The sequence below is a fragment of the Phacochoerus africanus genome, chromosome 6 (assembly GCF_016906955.1).
Source record: "Phacochoerus africanus isolate WHEZ1 chromosome 6, ROS_Pafr_v1, whole genome shotgun sequence".
Taxonomy (NCBI): Eukaryota; Metazoa; Chordata; class Mammalia; order Artiodactyla; family Suidae; genus Phacochoerus; species Phacochoerus africanus.
Window position 1 is genome coordinate 44,511,272 of NC_062549.1, and position 16,648 is coordinate 44,527,919.

General features: G+C 39.1%; 1 protein-coding gene across 1 annotated transcript in view; it reads left to right on the forward strand.

Moving 5' to 3' along the window:
• RUNX1T1 (RUNX1 partner transcriptional co-repressor 1) overlaps window positions 1-16,648 on the forward strand; it is a 141,402-nt gene that overhangs the window by 64,631 nt on the left and 60,123 nt on the right. Inside the window, 2 exon segments of the mRNA XM_047783619.1 lie at window positions 11,669-11,806; window positions 13,932-14,173. Of these exon segments, the coding sequence (XP_047639575.1) occupies window positions 11,669-11,806; window positions 13,932-14,173 (380 nt within the window).

Consider the following 16,648-nt stretch of genomic DNA (forward strand, 5'->3'; position numbering starts at 1 on the left):
CTGGTTGGGGGAAACAGTCAAAATAAGATAAATGTGTTAAGTACTAGCTACTTAAGTGCTGTAGGGGAAGGGAAGGAAACTTCATTGTCCCTGTGCAGAGATGACCTAGAAAGTTTTGAGGTTATTTTTCTAGAAATTTGATACATTAGTATGGATTTACCTCCTTCTTTTGCTTGTCTTTTGCCTTAAACTCATGTTCATGATCTTCGAAGGCATGATGTCCTGCTTCAAGCTGTCATCCCTCTTTCCAGACCAGTTGCTGCTAACCATCCTGTTCCAGGATTGAGCCCTTGGCCTCGTTTTTATGAGCATAGTTACCTCAGTGTTTACTAATACCTGGACTGAGGGTGACTTATTTGGCTTCCTCAGAGCTCACTTCTCTTAGTCACTGGGTTTCAAACTTTTGTTTTTCCTGCCCCTGAAATATCTAATGAAATCATATGCAGAAGCTCAACCTCTAAAACAAGTGAAGAATCTGAATGGGAATGGGGTAGTTTAGGATGAAGCCAAAGGCACTTATTCCCTCCATCCCACACTTTCAGGCTGCATGGTCACCTCCATGGACCCATTGTTTTGAATATAGCGTTTCAGAGCCATTGTTTGCAGCGATGTCCTTTTGTTGTCACTCATCTTTCTAATATGGTAGCCATCCGTCACAGGTATGTCACCACAACTGTTGAGCTAGTGTGAGGAACTAAATTTTAAACAAATGGTCACATGTGGCTAGTATAATCGTAGTTTTGGAAGGTGTAGTTCTAGTATAATGCTAACTCCAGATTTAATATTTATTCACCATGTCTTTCAGTTTTCCAGACCTTGTATAAAATAATATTTGTGGAGTTCCTGTCTTGGCTCAGCAGAAACAAATCTGAATAGTATCCTTCAGGACGCAGGTTTGATCCCTGGCCTTGCTCAGTGAGTTAAGGATCTGGCATTGCTGTGAGCTTGTGGTGATGACTGCTGGACCTGGATCCCATGTCGCTGTGGCTGTGGTGTAGGCCAGCAGCTGCAGCTCCTATTTAACCCTTAACCTGGGAACCTCTGTACACCACAAGAGTGGCCCTAAAAAGACAAAAATAAAAAATATTTGTTTTGGATGGTAATGAACTCTGAGAAGGCCTGGAATAAGTTCTAGCTTGTAACTTCAGACAAACTATCCAACCTCTCTGGCCCTCAGTTTCTTTGTAGAAGATGGGCAAATTTGTAGTATCTTTTCTCAGTGAGATTTTAAAATGAGATAAAGCGTGCAGGGCATTTGGTGTAGGGCCTAACACCTGATTTTAGGTGACTTTTATCCTAAGTTTTTTTTTTCCTCCTTGTAAAAAACGAAACATTTTCATTGCCCAACATTTAAATAAAATTAAAAAAATAAACTAAAAATAATCCTACCATCCATTGACAAGCAACATAAAAAACTTGTGGAATGTGGAAAAATTGTTTTGAATGTACATATGTATAATGTATGACTACACTGATACTATTATTGTAAAAAAGGGAGTTTTTGGAGACTATGGGTCATGTGTATACATCACCTTGCCAGTCCCTTTTTCTAATATAAAGCATTTTAGGAAATATGTTGTGATTGCTGAAAGGCATTTTAAAGCTGGTGAATTCATCCACAGAAAAGAAACAAACTCATGGACAGGCAGAACAGACTTGTGGTTGCCCGGGGGAGGGAGATGAAGAGGGATGGACTGGGAGTTTGGGGTTAGATGCAAATTATTGCATTTAGAGTGGATAAGCAATGAGATTCTGCTCTTCAGATCTACAGGGAACTTTATCTAATCACTTGTGATGGAACATGATGGAGGATAATGTGAGGAAAAAAATGTATATATATGTACACGTATATAAAGTCCTGGGTCACTTTGCTATACAGCAGAAATTGACAGAACATTGTAAGGCAATGTAATAAAAAAATAAAGATTATGAAGTTAAAAACTGGTGGAATCAATAATCCAATTCAAAGATTTGTCTTTGGTGACAATGTTTTCAGAGTGTGGACATTCTTTTGAGGATTCTTTTAGGATGGAAAAAAGATGTAGATGGTTTTGGAGTTCCCTCCTGGCTCAGTGGTTGATCCCTGGCCTCCCTCAGTGGGTTAAGGATTCGGCATTGCCGTGGGCTGTGATGTAGTTTTCAGATGCCTGGGAATTTCACTATGCTTCGAGTACGACCCTAAAAAGCAAAAAAAAAAAAAAAAAGATGTGTATGATTTTATCTTAAGTTAAATCACTCAAGTCTCTTGAAAGTGCCAGTGTCTCAAAGTTGGGACTAAGAGCTTGGGCTCCCCTCTTGGTGAGTGTCAAGTCAAAAGATAGAAGCAAACTGAAGAAGAAAGGGTTTATTACTTGCAGTAAGAAAGGAGAACACTGGGCATTTTTCCCAAAGCAATGTCTCCCTGAATAGCAAAATTGGGGAAGTTTTAAACTAAGGATACATGCATATTCATAAGGAGGCTTGAGCAGAGAATTCAGCATAGAATTGGGGCTGAGGTTGACAGAGTCCAAGCTTTAGTTAATTGAAGTCTGGAGGGTCAACTTCACCATTCCATCCTCCACCTGGGTGGGGGCCTTAATTCCTGCAGAAATAAAGCTGTGTTGTTATGTATATCCCTAGAGGAGGAACTAGGACTCTGCTTTATCTGGATACAATGATTTGACTACCCTTTTTGTTTGTTTGTTTCTGCATTCCTTTGTTTCCTTAAGATCTTTAATTACTAGGACCTGTTCAAGGGCAAGCATTGTGGCTACGCTTATATCACCAAGTGGCATAGAACAAAATGGCTTCTCTGTGTCAAAAGCTGTATCTGGTTCTTTTCCTCTGAGGACACCTATCCTATCTGCCTACATTATGACATTATAGCAATGTATATTCACTTAAAATATTGAAATTATTGAGCATCTTCAATGTCTCGGGCACTGTACTGAGGATTAAAGTGCTGAGGATTAAAAAAAAAAAATATGTCATCATTTACCTTAAGTGAATTATGAGCTAGCAGGAGAAACTGACCTTGGTTCTAAATACAGTGTGATCAGTGCCAGAAGGGGGCTCCAGAGAGTGAAATAGTGAAATACAGGGGAGTCTGGGACAGCAATGGATAGAAAGTTTATTAGCAAGGGTTTCTGTTTGAAGTGACACCAGAGGAGTTTTAAAAGAATGATGGAGTTAAAGGCAGTGGTGGGGTGAAGAGTATTTTAGGAAAAGGATGCAGTGCAATGGAAGCTTGTGTGACCCGGGGGTATTTGGAGAGTCACAGTAGTTCAGGAAAGAGTTCACAGGTGTGGATAGAAGCTAGGTGAGTCACAGAGCTCTGTGCACTATTAAGGCACATGGACTTTATGCTTAACACTGTAAAAGGTCTGGATGTGGGTTGGAGAATGTATCAGAGCTGAATAGGCCAGGGAGTCCATTCAATAGGTTGTTGATTGGGCCAGGTGCAAGGTGTTGGATGATGAGTTTTTGAATTCAGGCTATTGAAATGAGTAGCACTCTCAAAATAGTGGTTCTAAAAGTTGGGAGGGATGTTAGGCACAAGTCATCCACATAATGGCCGTAGTCACAGCACAAATGAAGTCACCAAGGAAAAGGCATAGTCCAAGTTTGAAGAGGAACACTGGGGGAAAATAGCAGTAGTTATCAAAGAGGTGGTGAAAGAAAGGTGAATCCTTAAAAGAGACTGAGAAAGGAGCAACCAGGAAGGCCTGAAAGAAATGAGAGTGTTCAAATGGTGGAATCTTGGAGACAGTATTCTTCAAGAATCAGGAAGGGGTGAAAACAGTGTCAGTGGTACAAAGATGTCAGATAAGGATAGATAGAGATATTTCTTGGATTCATAATGAAGAGACAATTGAGACGAGTTTCGATGAGAGGAGAATAAATTGATGCTGCATTCTAGGATTATTTTAATCAGGATTCCTTGATTTGGAGTGAAAAGTTTCAGAGAAAGGAGAGACAGACTGACTAGGATTGTTTGGAAGATCCAAATTGTAGGAATTTAGAGATCCTGTTGCCAGAACCTGGCCTTTCTTTGTCCGTGGGTGCCAAGTAGAGTTTGGGCAAAGGAGAAAAAAAATAGCTTTATTGCTTTGTTAGGCAAAGGAGGCCACAGCCAGCAAGTGTGCCCTCCTTTGGGAGAGAGGGGTTTTGTCATTTGGGAGTAGAAAATAAGGCCACAGAGAAGGATCAGGGTAGATGTTCTTTAGAGTTAGTGTTTAGTGGCCCTGGGACTGATAAAAAAAAAAAAAGGTGGTCCTCCTTTCTAAAATGAAAAAGGCTCCGTAACATCTTTCATTTGTTAGATGAAATGTTAGTTCTGTAGAACTCAACAGTATTATGTATATTCCTGGAGGAGAAACCAGGACCCTGGCCCAAGGCTGCCCTGTTGTTTCTTAACTGTTCCTCCCTGATCCCTGTATCCCTTCCCTTCCCTGATTAGCAACTGTGAGAACCTGCCCTTTGGAACTCAGGGAATGTCATGGAGGATTAAGCTTATTCCCTAAAAACTAGAAGTGGGGAGCCCCCCCAAGGCCCTTATCAGTTTCACTCCCAGCACCTAGAATCCAGTAGAGTGAGAAACTTTTATGAAGTTCTAGTAAGGATAATCTCTTATCACTTGCTTCTGTCTATTAACGGCATTTTTTTTTTTTTTTTGCCTCCACCACAGATCTGCTTCCTAGACTTGGAGGGTGGTAGGCAGTTTGGTTTTTCACCTCTCGATGGGGATTGTTTTTCTTTCTTCATTTCCGAAGACTAAAACCTTGGGGGAGTGACTGAGATAGATTGCCTGACAAGTGCTGCGCCTGGGCCAGCTGCTGGTTGGTTTCTTGGGGTACAAGGTCATAAGAGAACATGGTGGCTCCCAAGGTAGTTATGAGATTAGAGGGTGTGGCAGGGAAGGGAACTTTCTAGGTAGAGTCTTAAAGATGTCTGCTTCAAGTATGTAAGGTGGAAGGGGAAATGATGAAAGTCGGTGTAGATTATTCCTTCAAGAACCTGGACTGTGGGAGTTCCTGTTGTGGTACAGTGGAAATGAATCTTGACTCGGAATCATGAGGTTGTGGGTTCAATTCCTGGCCTCATTCAGTGGGTAAAGAATCCAGGGTTGCCCTGAGCTGTGGTGTAGGTCACAGACACAGCTGGGATCCTGGTGTAGGGCAGCAGATGCAGTTTTTTTGTTTTTTTGTTTTTTTTAATTTTAATCTTTTTTTTTTTTTGTCTTTTTGCCATTTCTTGGGCTGCTCCCACAGCATATGGAGGTTCCTAGGCTAGGGGTCTAATCGGAGCTGTAGCTGCCAGCCTACGCCAGAGTCACAGCAACACAGGATCCAAGCCGTGTCTGCGACCTACACCACAGCTCACGGCAACGCCGGATCGTTAACCCACTGAGCAAGGGCAGGGATCAAACCCGCAACCTCATGGTTCCTAGTCGGATTCCTTAACCACTGCTGCGCCATGACGGGAACTCCCAGATGCAATTCTGGGAGTTGTCCATGTGCCGTGGGTATGGCCCTGAAAAAAAAAAGAAAGTACCTGGACTGTGAAAGTGAATGTTTTCATGATAACTAAACAGGGACAATTAATTGGACACTGGTAGGGTTACTTTGTAAAAAAATCATTGATGGAGATTTAGAAATGAAGCCTGAAAACAAGAGGTAGATATTAATTTTAATGTTTATGGGAAAGTTTCTGTGTAGTCATAGACATTTATGTGAACTGAGGAAGTCTGGTTATAATCATCAATATCAGAATAATTTTATTTGTGATCACTTTATCATAAGAGATATTTTCTCTTTGTGTTTGAGATGGTCATAAGCCATATCTCTAGAGAAAAACCAGGGAATATTAAGAGTTTGCAAAAGATCCTTGAGGTCATGTTGCTTAACAGCATAAATAAGAAAAGTAGACGCCAAGAGTTCCCTTCGTGGCTCAGTGGTTAGCGAACCCAACTAGAGTCCATGAGGATGTGGGTTCTATCCCTGGCCTCACTCAGTGGGTTAAGGATTTGGCGTTGCCCTGAGCTGTGGTGTAGATTACAGATGAGGCTTGGATCCTGCATTGCTCTGGCTGTGGTGTAGGCCAGCAGCTGTATCTCCCATTCAGCCCCTTGCCTGGGAACTTCTATATGCCGTGGGTGCGGCCCTAAAAAGCAAAAAAAAAAAAAAAAAAGTAGATGCCAAAGAAGTGCAGATACTGATACAGTAGTACCTGTCAGAAGAAGGGCTATTTTCTCCTTGGGTGTCTGTTTAGAGAAGGAGGCAGTCTTTCCTAGACTTTTCTGCAGACTTCCCTTCATGGCCCATTGTCCAGAATTGGAGCACAACACTCATCTCTGAAACCTGCTGCTGATAAGGAAATGTCATACTTGATCAATGTAAAACAAGGGGGACCTGCCCCCGAGAACTGTGTGCCTGTACAAAATTAGGGCTCTCCAGCAAGATGTGGATAAGGGCTGTTGAGAAGAAAGTCAACAGTGCCGCCTGTGACATAGCTAAGCTAAAGAGCTTTTGTATCTATCTATTTTTTTTTTTTTGCTTTTGAAGGCTGCACCTGCGGCCTATGAAAGTTCCCAGGCTAGTGGTCTAATCAGAGCTGCAGCTGCCAGCCTTTGCCACAGCCACAGCAACACCAGATCTTAGCTGCATCTTCAACCTATGCCACTGATCATGGCAACACCAGATCCTTAACCCACTGAGTGAGGCCAGGAATCAAACCCCCATCCTCATGGATACTAGTTAGGTTATAACCCGCTGAGCCACAACAGGAACTCCCAAAAGAGCTTACATGTTATTCTATGGTCAGTGGGACACTCCCAAACAGGGAATAGATAAGGTCAGATTTGTGTTTCAGAAATAACAATCTTCATATAGCCCCTGTGATAAGGCATGAGGGTCATTCTTAAACTTGCCTGAAACAGTTGAAAAAGTTGGTTGCACAGTTGAACTGAATTTCAGGTCTCCAGTATTTTCCCATATTGGCTGCATTTCATTCTCTTATTATATGCCGTTGATGATTCTGTATGTGTCTTTTGCTATGAAATTGGGGTTGATAATTTTGAAGTGAAAAGTGGGTTTGTAAAAGTTAGGAAGTGACTATCTTTCTTATGAGAACCATGATTTCCTAAGGAGGCATTTAAAAATAAATGCTATCAAGTTACTGACTATTTTTTACTATTTGGGGTATTTATTTAGGTTTAATCCATATACACATATACAGCTATTATATAGGTGGGCTGTGATAAGTGCAAAGAGAGGCAGAGGAAGCCTGTTGTGGTTAGCATCTGGGGCATCTGGGGAAAGCTGTAAGAAGATGCTGGATAATGGGCATGAATACTGTACAAGATGGGGCAGGTTATTCTACATAAAAGAAACAACAGCATGAAAAAGAAAGGCAGAACAGCCAAAAAGTAATGCCAAGGTGCCCCATGTAGATAGAGCATAGACTTGGGAAAGACATTGGAAATAAACCACAAATGGATCACAGAATGGAAGGCTGAAGAAAATGGAGGTCACACATGTGGGAGCCTGATATGAGAAGGCACTGTGCTAGGGTTCTGATGAGGTAGAGAATTATATCCCCCTCCTTATGAAGGGCTGAGCCTCAGGGTTAACTAACTTGCCTGAGGTGTAATGGTGAAGAGAGAGTCTACATTTGTAATCGTCTGTCTCACCTTGGAAGTTCTGTTAGGCTAAATATCCTTCCCACTGTATCATTACATCCAGCTTAAAATGTCAGCACTTGACTTTTTTTTCTCAGGCATGGCTGAAGAGATATGAGCCAGAATGAACATTATAGAGATGTTTATCTTGGACATGGGGTGGCGGCCTCTTGAAGGCCGGATGGCTGCTTTTCTAGTCTGCAGGCAGTTACCTGCAACATCTTGAACCCAGACCTTGGAGTCACTAAATGACTTACATAGTCAGAACCATATTTTCCAGAGAAATAAAAAAAAAAAAAAATCAAATTCTGTACCAGTTTTGTTCTGCTGTAACTGCCTTTCCATTATTGGTACCTGGGTTCCACTGGGGCTTAATCCTCTTTAGTGTATACCTTCTAGCTTCCTTAACTAACACTTATTCAATAAGACTAACTCTGCATGAACTACTGATTGACCAAGAAGTTCCTCAATCCATAACACCTTTGAGATAAAATATTTCTTCTATTATAATTGACGTGTTGAATTCTGATAGCAAAGATGTACCATTCATTATAGCAATACTGGACTCTTCTTTTTTACACCAGTCATGTCTAGAATAGTATGTAAACTAGGAGACTGTAGAATGCCTGTTCTTCTTACCTTAAAAACACATCTGGAACTGTTTGAACTAACTAAAAGTAAAACAAGTGCCATGGCATATTATGCCATACCTTCTCACATAAAACAAATAAACAAAAAAGGAAATGGAAAACATACTGCTTCTAGAAGGCCCTGACATTGAACTGGATATTGAAATGGTATCACTAACATATTTATACATGCCACATTTTCTTCCATGCCATCTTTAGTGCATATGTGTTGGATATTTGCCGCATGAGTTGAAAGGTTACCACATAGGAAAGATCTTGTTTATAGGTGATGTGAATCATTAAGGTAGAAGTAAAGGCAGTTTTTGAAATTGTACATATCCTCTTGATATGATAGAGATTGTTTTTTCTTTTTTCTTAATCATTTTGTGTCAGTCTTTCAATAAATGTCAGCATTCCCCTACAGCAACTAAAAGTAGAAATTACATAATAAGAACAGTATAATTTTCATGAACTTAAAAATTACATAAGAAATATTATAACTTAATATTGGTTTTACTATATGCTCTAATTTGAAATGGAGTGAAATGCTTCTTTGGTTAACTCAGCTCTTTTGCTGTTTGCTGTAAAAGTTTCAAGAATATATATTTCAAAATGTTTTTTTTTTTAAATAATCCAAAACAAATGCAGCAGAACTCGGCATACTTGAAACACATTTTCTGAATTTATCTTAAATCTCTCTACTCCAGAGGATTGTTTTGTGAGTATGACTTAGGCCTGGCTGGTTATTTCACCATCTATCTCAATCCTAGATTGATTGCACTGAACAGCACAGAATGAGTTACATATGGTCCCACTTTGTCTAAGTTTGTAGGACCTCTGGGTTGGAGCTCCATTTGATCAGAGTGAAGCTAACCATTGCAGAACTTTGACTAATGTCAAAAACGAAAGCACACATATACATATGGTTAGAATGTATATGTTCCTGTTAAATATGTACACATATACATACGGTTAGAATGTATATATTCCTGTTAGAGGTAGTAGTGTTTACTATTCATTGGCTTAGTGGTTATTGCTTCTAAAGTACATTTTAAGAATTAAAAAATGTTCACCTACCTTTTATAGTAATTATTGTTGTTATTAAATCTAGATAAAAAACATACTACATAAGTGGACTAAGATAGGTAATCAACAGGTGTTCAAATTAAAATTATTCATATATCAAAAATCTTTCTAAAATTGGGCAGAGGAAGACAAATACAAACCTTATCTTAAAAGAGTTCAAAGAGGAAACCCACTGTCAGCTTTACAGTTTATTATTCCCTTTTTTCTGTGTGTGGGCTATCTAAAAAAGAGTGAAGGAAAGTGGGTTTAAGATGTATTTTCAGGTTTAGCTATTGCTCCAGAATTGAGTCAAGCTAACTAATGTAGGGATTGTCCCCCACAAGCCTCGGGGTTTAGTGGTGGACAAAGCTGTCCAGGGTAACTTTCTCCCTCTTCAGGCTCTTTTCTCACTGCTTTGGCCTTTTCCTTTTTTCTCATCTTTTCCTTCTCTTGCCTCATATGCTTATTTATTTATTTTTCTGCTATTCCCACTTCTCCTTCCCCCTCCTGCTCTTCCTTTCTCTGTCTGTGCAACCACGTGCTTCAAATCTGTGTATCTGGACTGCCTTCTCTAACAGTTCAGTGTGAGTGTTAGCAGAATGAAAACCAGATGGACCAGCAGTTCCCACTGTTATCTCCCAGCCGACTCTGGCAAGCCTCCCTCTATCCCTCCTTCCTTGGCATGACAGAAATATTTGCCTTTATTTAGGGAGACTTGTATTTGCGGCTGTACCTCTTCCCTCAGCTGCAACGTAAGTGGAAAGCTATTTATTCCCTTGTTGCTGAGGTTGGTTGAGGTGAGTAGACTGTGCAATGAATTTAACCATTGATGAAGCGGTTTTAAACCTGCCTTCTGTATTTTTCTAGAATAAGTTATTCATTGTTGCTGGTTATTAAATGCTCTGAAATAGCACTATGTGAGCACATTTTTAACTATAAGATAAAGGTAGAGATGCTTTCCGTGTGTGTCTTCACCATCATTTCATGCAGGATACTTACTCACTGTAGGGAACAGTTATTGTTGTTCAGACAGCAATAGAAACCTGATACTACTCACTAGATCATATTTCAAGATGCTTTTTATTAGAATGAGGATTATTTTTCATTCTTTTATTACATCTTCACTAATATGGTATCAGTGGTGCAACTCAAGTCTTATTGAAATTACTTTGAATAAAGGTGAGGTAGATTTGAAATTGTCGTAGCAGTAATTGGGGCTTTTTATTTTCTTTTAATAATTGACTTTAAGTAATTTTGAGGGGTTTTACTATGGTTATCATAATGTCTAATAAAGACCTATTCTTTATTAACAGTCTATGTTTACTTTTAAAAAACTCCAAATGGGAGATACCTGTGCCTAAGACTGCAAGAGGCACCTTAAATGATTTTTTTTTTTTTTTAAACTGGAGATCTGTTTCTTTGAGGAGAGTAGATTGAGAAAAAAGTTTAAATTCCAAGGGAAAATTATAGTTAGTATAAAACAGTCCTGAAGAGCAATGTTCCTTATTGGGTAATCAGGAAATTTCTCCCTGTCACACAGTCTTGGAAAAATATCAGGAGGGTCTTTGGTTCTTTGTATTTCTCAATTTTGGAGTTTTTCATTCTTATTCTACCTGAGATTATTAATTGAAATATTGGTCTCTTGTTCTTAAAATGGTGACTCTAAGTAAAACGGCACAAGTTCTAAGTAAATAATAGCTTCACTTCATTGTGTGACATATGGCATTTATGTAGTAATGATTTTTCAAACAAGGCAGAAAAGGTGGAAGTGAGAGGTTATGTCTGGGAGACATAGCCTGCTTCATCTGTTAGGCTAGAGAACTAAGCACAGAAAGGGGATGGCAGGTGTTACAAAAAGTCCTTGCAAAACCCCGGCTCCTAACAGTATCTCACCTGCATAATGGAGCTTCAGATTTGTGTTATTTCTGAGCTGTCTGAGGGCTTCATTACCATCCCACTTCCCTATCTATTTTTTTACTTCTTGCTAATGTTGGCTTCAGCTTCAAGTGAAGTTGTGCTGTTGCATATAACACTACCAAGGTAGCATCTGCCCAAGCCAGAAATAACAATAGGATGTAAAATTACCCAGTTAGAAATGAGGTCCTGCCATCTGTGTTACACCTTCTTAAGTGGGGTTGGATGATACAGTCTTGATTTAAGCTTTGGTAGATAAGCCTATTTTATTGATAGAAGATGTGGGATTTCTTCTGTTACCTTGCTTGTAAAAAAAGAGGGCCTCCACTTTTAAAATTGAAGTGCTAAAAAACCCTGGGATGCTTAAGGAATAAAATAACATGATCGTGGTGGCGTCCTCCAGATCGGACTGAGAAGCACTCCACAATGCCAGACTCACCTGTGGATGTGAAGACCCCGTCCAGGCTGACCCCTCCCACGATGCCACCTCCCCCAACAACTCAAGGAGCTCCCAGAACCAGTTCATTTACGCCAACAACGTGTGAGTAGGCGTGTCTGCTTTTTGTGTTTGTGTTTGAAAGTTCAAATTAAATTTTTTTCCTACAAGTAAAAATTAAGGGAAAATAAGATCCAGAGTCAATGTATTATATAGAAATGAAGGCCCTTCCCCCAACCAAAATTTGTTTGTCAGTGATATTGAACACAGATGTATTATATCTTAGGTATACTCTGTATGACTGTCAGTGTTTGCCTGCCTTTTCATTATTGTTTCAGAGTCGTAGTCTGCTGTGATTTCAGCAAATGAAGAACACTGTCTTCGGTCTGTAACACATCATTACCATTATAACTTCTCCTCTGACTTAATATGGAGTTTCTTATTTTAGTTTGTTCATTTTGACTTGGAACATGTTAATACGCTATAATTATTTCTAAGTTACTTCTGATCTTCTAATACTACTTATGTTATTTACAAATAATGTTAAAATCTAACATGCTTAAGTTAAAAGGAGGATCATTTTATGCAACAGAAAACTTTCTTATCTTGAACCTGTCAGACATTTATTAACCTTTACTCCATTTCAGCTTGACTCAAGACTTGTGTTCTGAATCAGTATTGCTTTTTGTGTCACCCAAGAAAAAGGACAGAATATTCTGACAGGATAGCAACTTCCCTTTCTTTCCAGTGTATTCCAGTAGGGATAGCAGATAGCTTTGTTTTCAGCAATCTCAAAGTCCTGGTTAAAGTCTCATGAAAGATTTGTGGAACTAATAGATGGCATTGTTTGCAGATAATACTATTTACAGATTATGTACCATGAAATCTTTATACAAGTGAAAAATAACTAACAGGCAAAAATAGATCCATGGGATTATAAGGGATTGGTAAAATACACATCCCAGACTATTTATGCAGTGTCGCAGTGCCATTTAAAAGACCTTTCCAAATGTGTAAGGAGCAGGGAACTGCAGCAGGGCCAAGTTGTAACCCTGTCATCTTGCATTTGGTTTGTTGTTATCCAAAGTCTTAGGCCTATGCCTCCTGTGAAAGGTCCTAGTGAGATGTTATGTCTTGACAGGTTACTTTGGTACTCATTTGGGACAAGAGAACATTTCATTTTCTTGAAACTTTTAAGAATAATAAGGTACTTAAAAAACATCTTCAAACTATTGTTGGAGGTAGCTTATCAAAATTATATTTAAAAGACGGGTTTGAGGAAGTTCCCGTGTGGTACAGTGGTTTAAGGATCTGGCATTGCTGCAGCTGTGGTGCAGGTCGCAGCTGTTGCTTGAATTTGATCTCTGGCCCGGGGAAACTTCACATGCCGTGGTGCGGCCAAAAAAGGGGAGTAGGCTTGATAAAGTTCTAACATGATAAAGTCAACATTTTCTTTGATGAAAAATGCAAATTTTTTGAGCCTGGTTCCTACAGATTATCAGCGTTCAAATAAATTTTATCAAATGAATTTACTGAATTACCACCAATCCACACTATTAGTTGGATTGAGATGTCCCCTTTCAATTTCTAGAAAAAAACTCCTTGATAATTATCATATTCATTTTGGCTTCTTGTATAAAATTTGCGTCTTCCCTAAAGAAGTGGTTAAGAAATATGAGAGGGAGAAAATAGCCTTCTAATTGGGTGGTATAAGGTTAAAACTTGAAAGTCCTATTCCTATAAACACAGCTGTCAGTTGTGTGTACAAAACATGATTAAAAATGTCCAGTGATAAATTTAGTCTTCACCAAATGTACACTTTCTCTAGGGGAGCCGTTTAGAAAGGAATAGTCCTTTTATATTGATGTAAGCCTGTGACAAAAGGCTGACATCCAAAATGCTGTTTGTTCTATGTTTGAAACATTTCAGGTGGCTGGCATATGTGCACGTGGGAGGCAGGGCTGTCCCTGAGTTACAGCCGACTCCCATTTATTATCAGCTTCTGTGCAGAATATCCTCGTGCAGCCTGAGGAATCCACCTACTTAGTTTTGGATGAGTCCACCTGAGCCTCTGGTGATCTGTGAAGTCAAAGCATTTTTATCAAAAAGGCCCAATGGTTTTTAAGTTACAAACTTCACCAGATTTGAAGGGAAAGGAACTTGTTTTTAATTTCCTTGTGCATGTTGTCTGTAAGTTTATTTTTTCTTTCTGATTTTGTGCCCTTGACAGTAACCAATGGCACGAGCCATTCGCCTACAGCCTTGAATGGCGCCCCCTCGCCGCCCAATGGCTTTAGCAATGGGCCCTCCTCTTCTTCTTCCTCTTCTCTGGCAAATCAACAGCTGCCCCCAGCCTGTGGCGCCAGGCAGCTCAGTAAGCTGAAACGGTTCCTCACTACCTTGCAGCAGTTTGGCAATGACATTTCACCAGAGATAGGAGAGCGAGTGCGCACCCTCGTACTAGGACTGGTGGTAAGCACACAAAATTGGCCCACTTGTCTGGGCTAAGGGAGAGCACGTGGGGGATTGACAATACAGACTCTGTTCTCACAGCCTTTTGTTCTAAGAGTTTCCACACCTGGAAATTGCATGCAAGTCTGATAATTCTGTAGAGGATTTTAATTCCACAGTATGTATTGAATGATTTCTTTTACTGTTTGGCTGATGAAAATAGGATTATCTGAATTTATTGTTTTTTTTGGCCCATAAATGGGTGTGTGTATAAAATTTAGTAAGTATATCCTCCTGGCATAGCTAGTGCCTTTCAACAGTGACAGAATATTTTTAAAGCTATGTTAATGATTTGTTTAATCTAATTAGGTGCTTATTTTTAATTTAGTGCTTTGGGGGATTTCGATTATTGGCCTAGATAAGCAAGAATTTATAACAAGTAACATAAAAGTATGTTAGAAAAGTCTTTTATGGTTTCATTTTTAAGGCCAATAACATTAAATTTTTTTGTATGATAAAATTTACCATTTTAACCATTTCTGAGTGTGCAGTTCAGTGGTAGTAATTCCATCCACATTGTTGTGTAACCATCACTACTATCCATTTCCAGAACTTTTTCATCACCCCAAACTGAAACTGACCTGTAAAACAATAATACCCCGATTTCTTCAGCCCCTAGTCCCTGGTAACCATTTTTTTTTTCTTTTTCTTTCTTTTCTTTCTTTCTTTTTTTTTTTTTCACAATTTTTTGCTATAGGTAGAATGATATGAACCATTAGTTTGAGAACAGAAGTGTTGATTTTTGGCACATTAAACTACATTCTGTTTATTGTCAACTGGAAATTAGAATAATTAGAATGTGTATCTTTTTTTTTTTTTTTTGCACTCTCAATCACTCTTACATAGCCTGTGATTTTCTTTAAAAGAAAGATTTTCATTTAGGAAGGTGATTCCCCCCCCCCCATAGCAAACTGAGTCATAGAGAAGCTATGAGTCACATATTTAGGCCTTTCATCATCCAGGCTTACAGTGGAACTGAAATTCAGTTGGTGGGCAGCAGTTTCCTTTTTCTTGATATAGATTATTTATTTTTATTGCATAGACTTATCACATGGACAAAGCCATACCAGTTTTAGTTTTTTTTTCCTTATTTTTTTTTGTTTTTTCACGGCTGTACCCAAAGCATATGGAGGTTCCCAGGCTAGGGGTTGAATTGGAGCTTCAGCCGTTGGCCTCCACCACAGCCACAGCCCCACCAGATCTGAGCTGAGTCTGCAACCTACACCACAGCTCAGGGCAACGCCAGATCCTTAAGCCACTGATCGAGGCCAGGGATGGAACCCACCACCTCATGGTTCCTAGTTGGATTCGTTTCCGATGTGCCACAACGGGAACTCCCCATACCAGTTGTGTTTTGCAAAAGAAGTCCTAGAATTAATAGTCTCAGTGAGGGTCTAGTGCAGTAGACGTGCTTCAAATCAGAATATCTCACATTTGACAGAGATTTTGTAATTCAACTTTTAACCCTTGCCTTCCTTTCCTCTACATTTTAAGAACAAGAAGCTTTCGGGTTTCCCATAATCAATCCATCATCTTCACCTTGTGTTCCTCCAAGGTGTTCCAGGAAGGTGCTTTGGACAGAAAGAAGCATGTCAGCGTACTACAGTTACTTTTGTCAGTCACTCACCTTTCCCTTGTATTTGTTCTTGAATTTTGCATAAAGTCTTTTTGACACATAAATAAGTTACATAATAGAACCACAGAGTAAGTCCAAAACAGTAACTGTATTGCGTGGCCAAAAAATATGTTGTTACTGGTAAAACAGTTTTTTTTTTTTTTTTTAAATCTGCTGTATAAATTTGATATGTTCTTTAACAGTGGTTTCTCTAACTTCAAATATAGAAAAATTTGGTAGCTTTAAATAGATTTTTTTCCCCCCACATATCAAGTGGCATACTCTTGAGGGCAGTACTTTTTTAAAAGATATTCAAAAAACTTTATGGAGATAGTTGGAGAGGGTGCTAACTAATAGCGCTAGTCATATGTTAGGCAGGCAGTGAACATTTGTCAAATGATGAATTAATAGAAAATAAATTTTGTTTTGCACGTTTGACTGCAAGCTTTTCCACATCATTTTACTGATACGCATTTTGCATAGGGGAAGCAGATTTACAGAAGAAAAACATGCTAGGTCACTTAATTGGTGGTGACAGGCCTATGATTGGAACTCAAGTAGTAAAATCAGAATGAGTCACTTTATGGTATTATTTAGATGGAAGTTAAGAAAGGTATTAGTAAGAACTGTTTTAATGTGTAAAATGCAACTGGTATGGCTTTAGAATATGAGCCCTAGAAACAAAATGGAAGATAAAAAAAAAAAAACGGAGGCTCTGACCTTTATCGTTACAGAGAGGAAGTTAGTGTTTATTCAGAATTTCATGGGAAGATGTTTTGAGTTTGGTGGGTATAAAAACTTAGAACTTGATGCCTCCATAC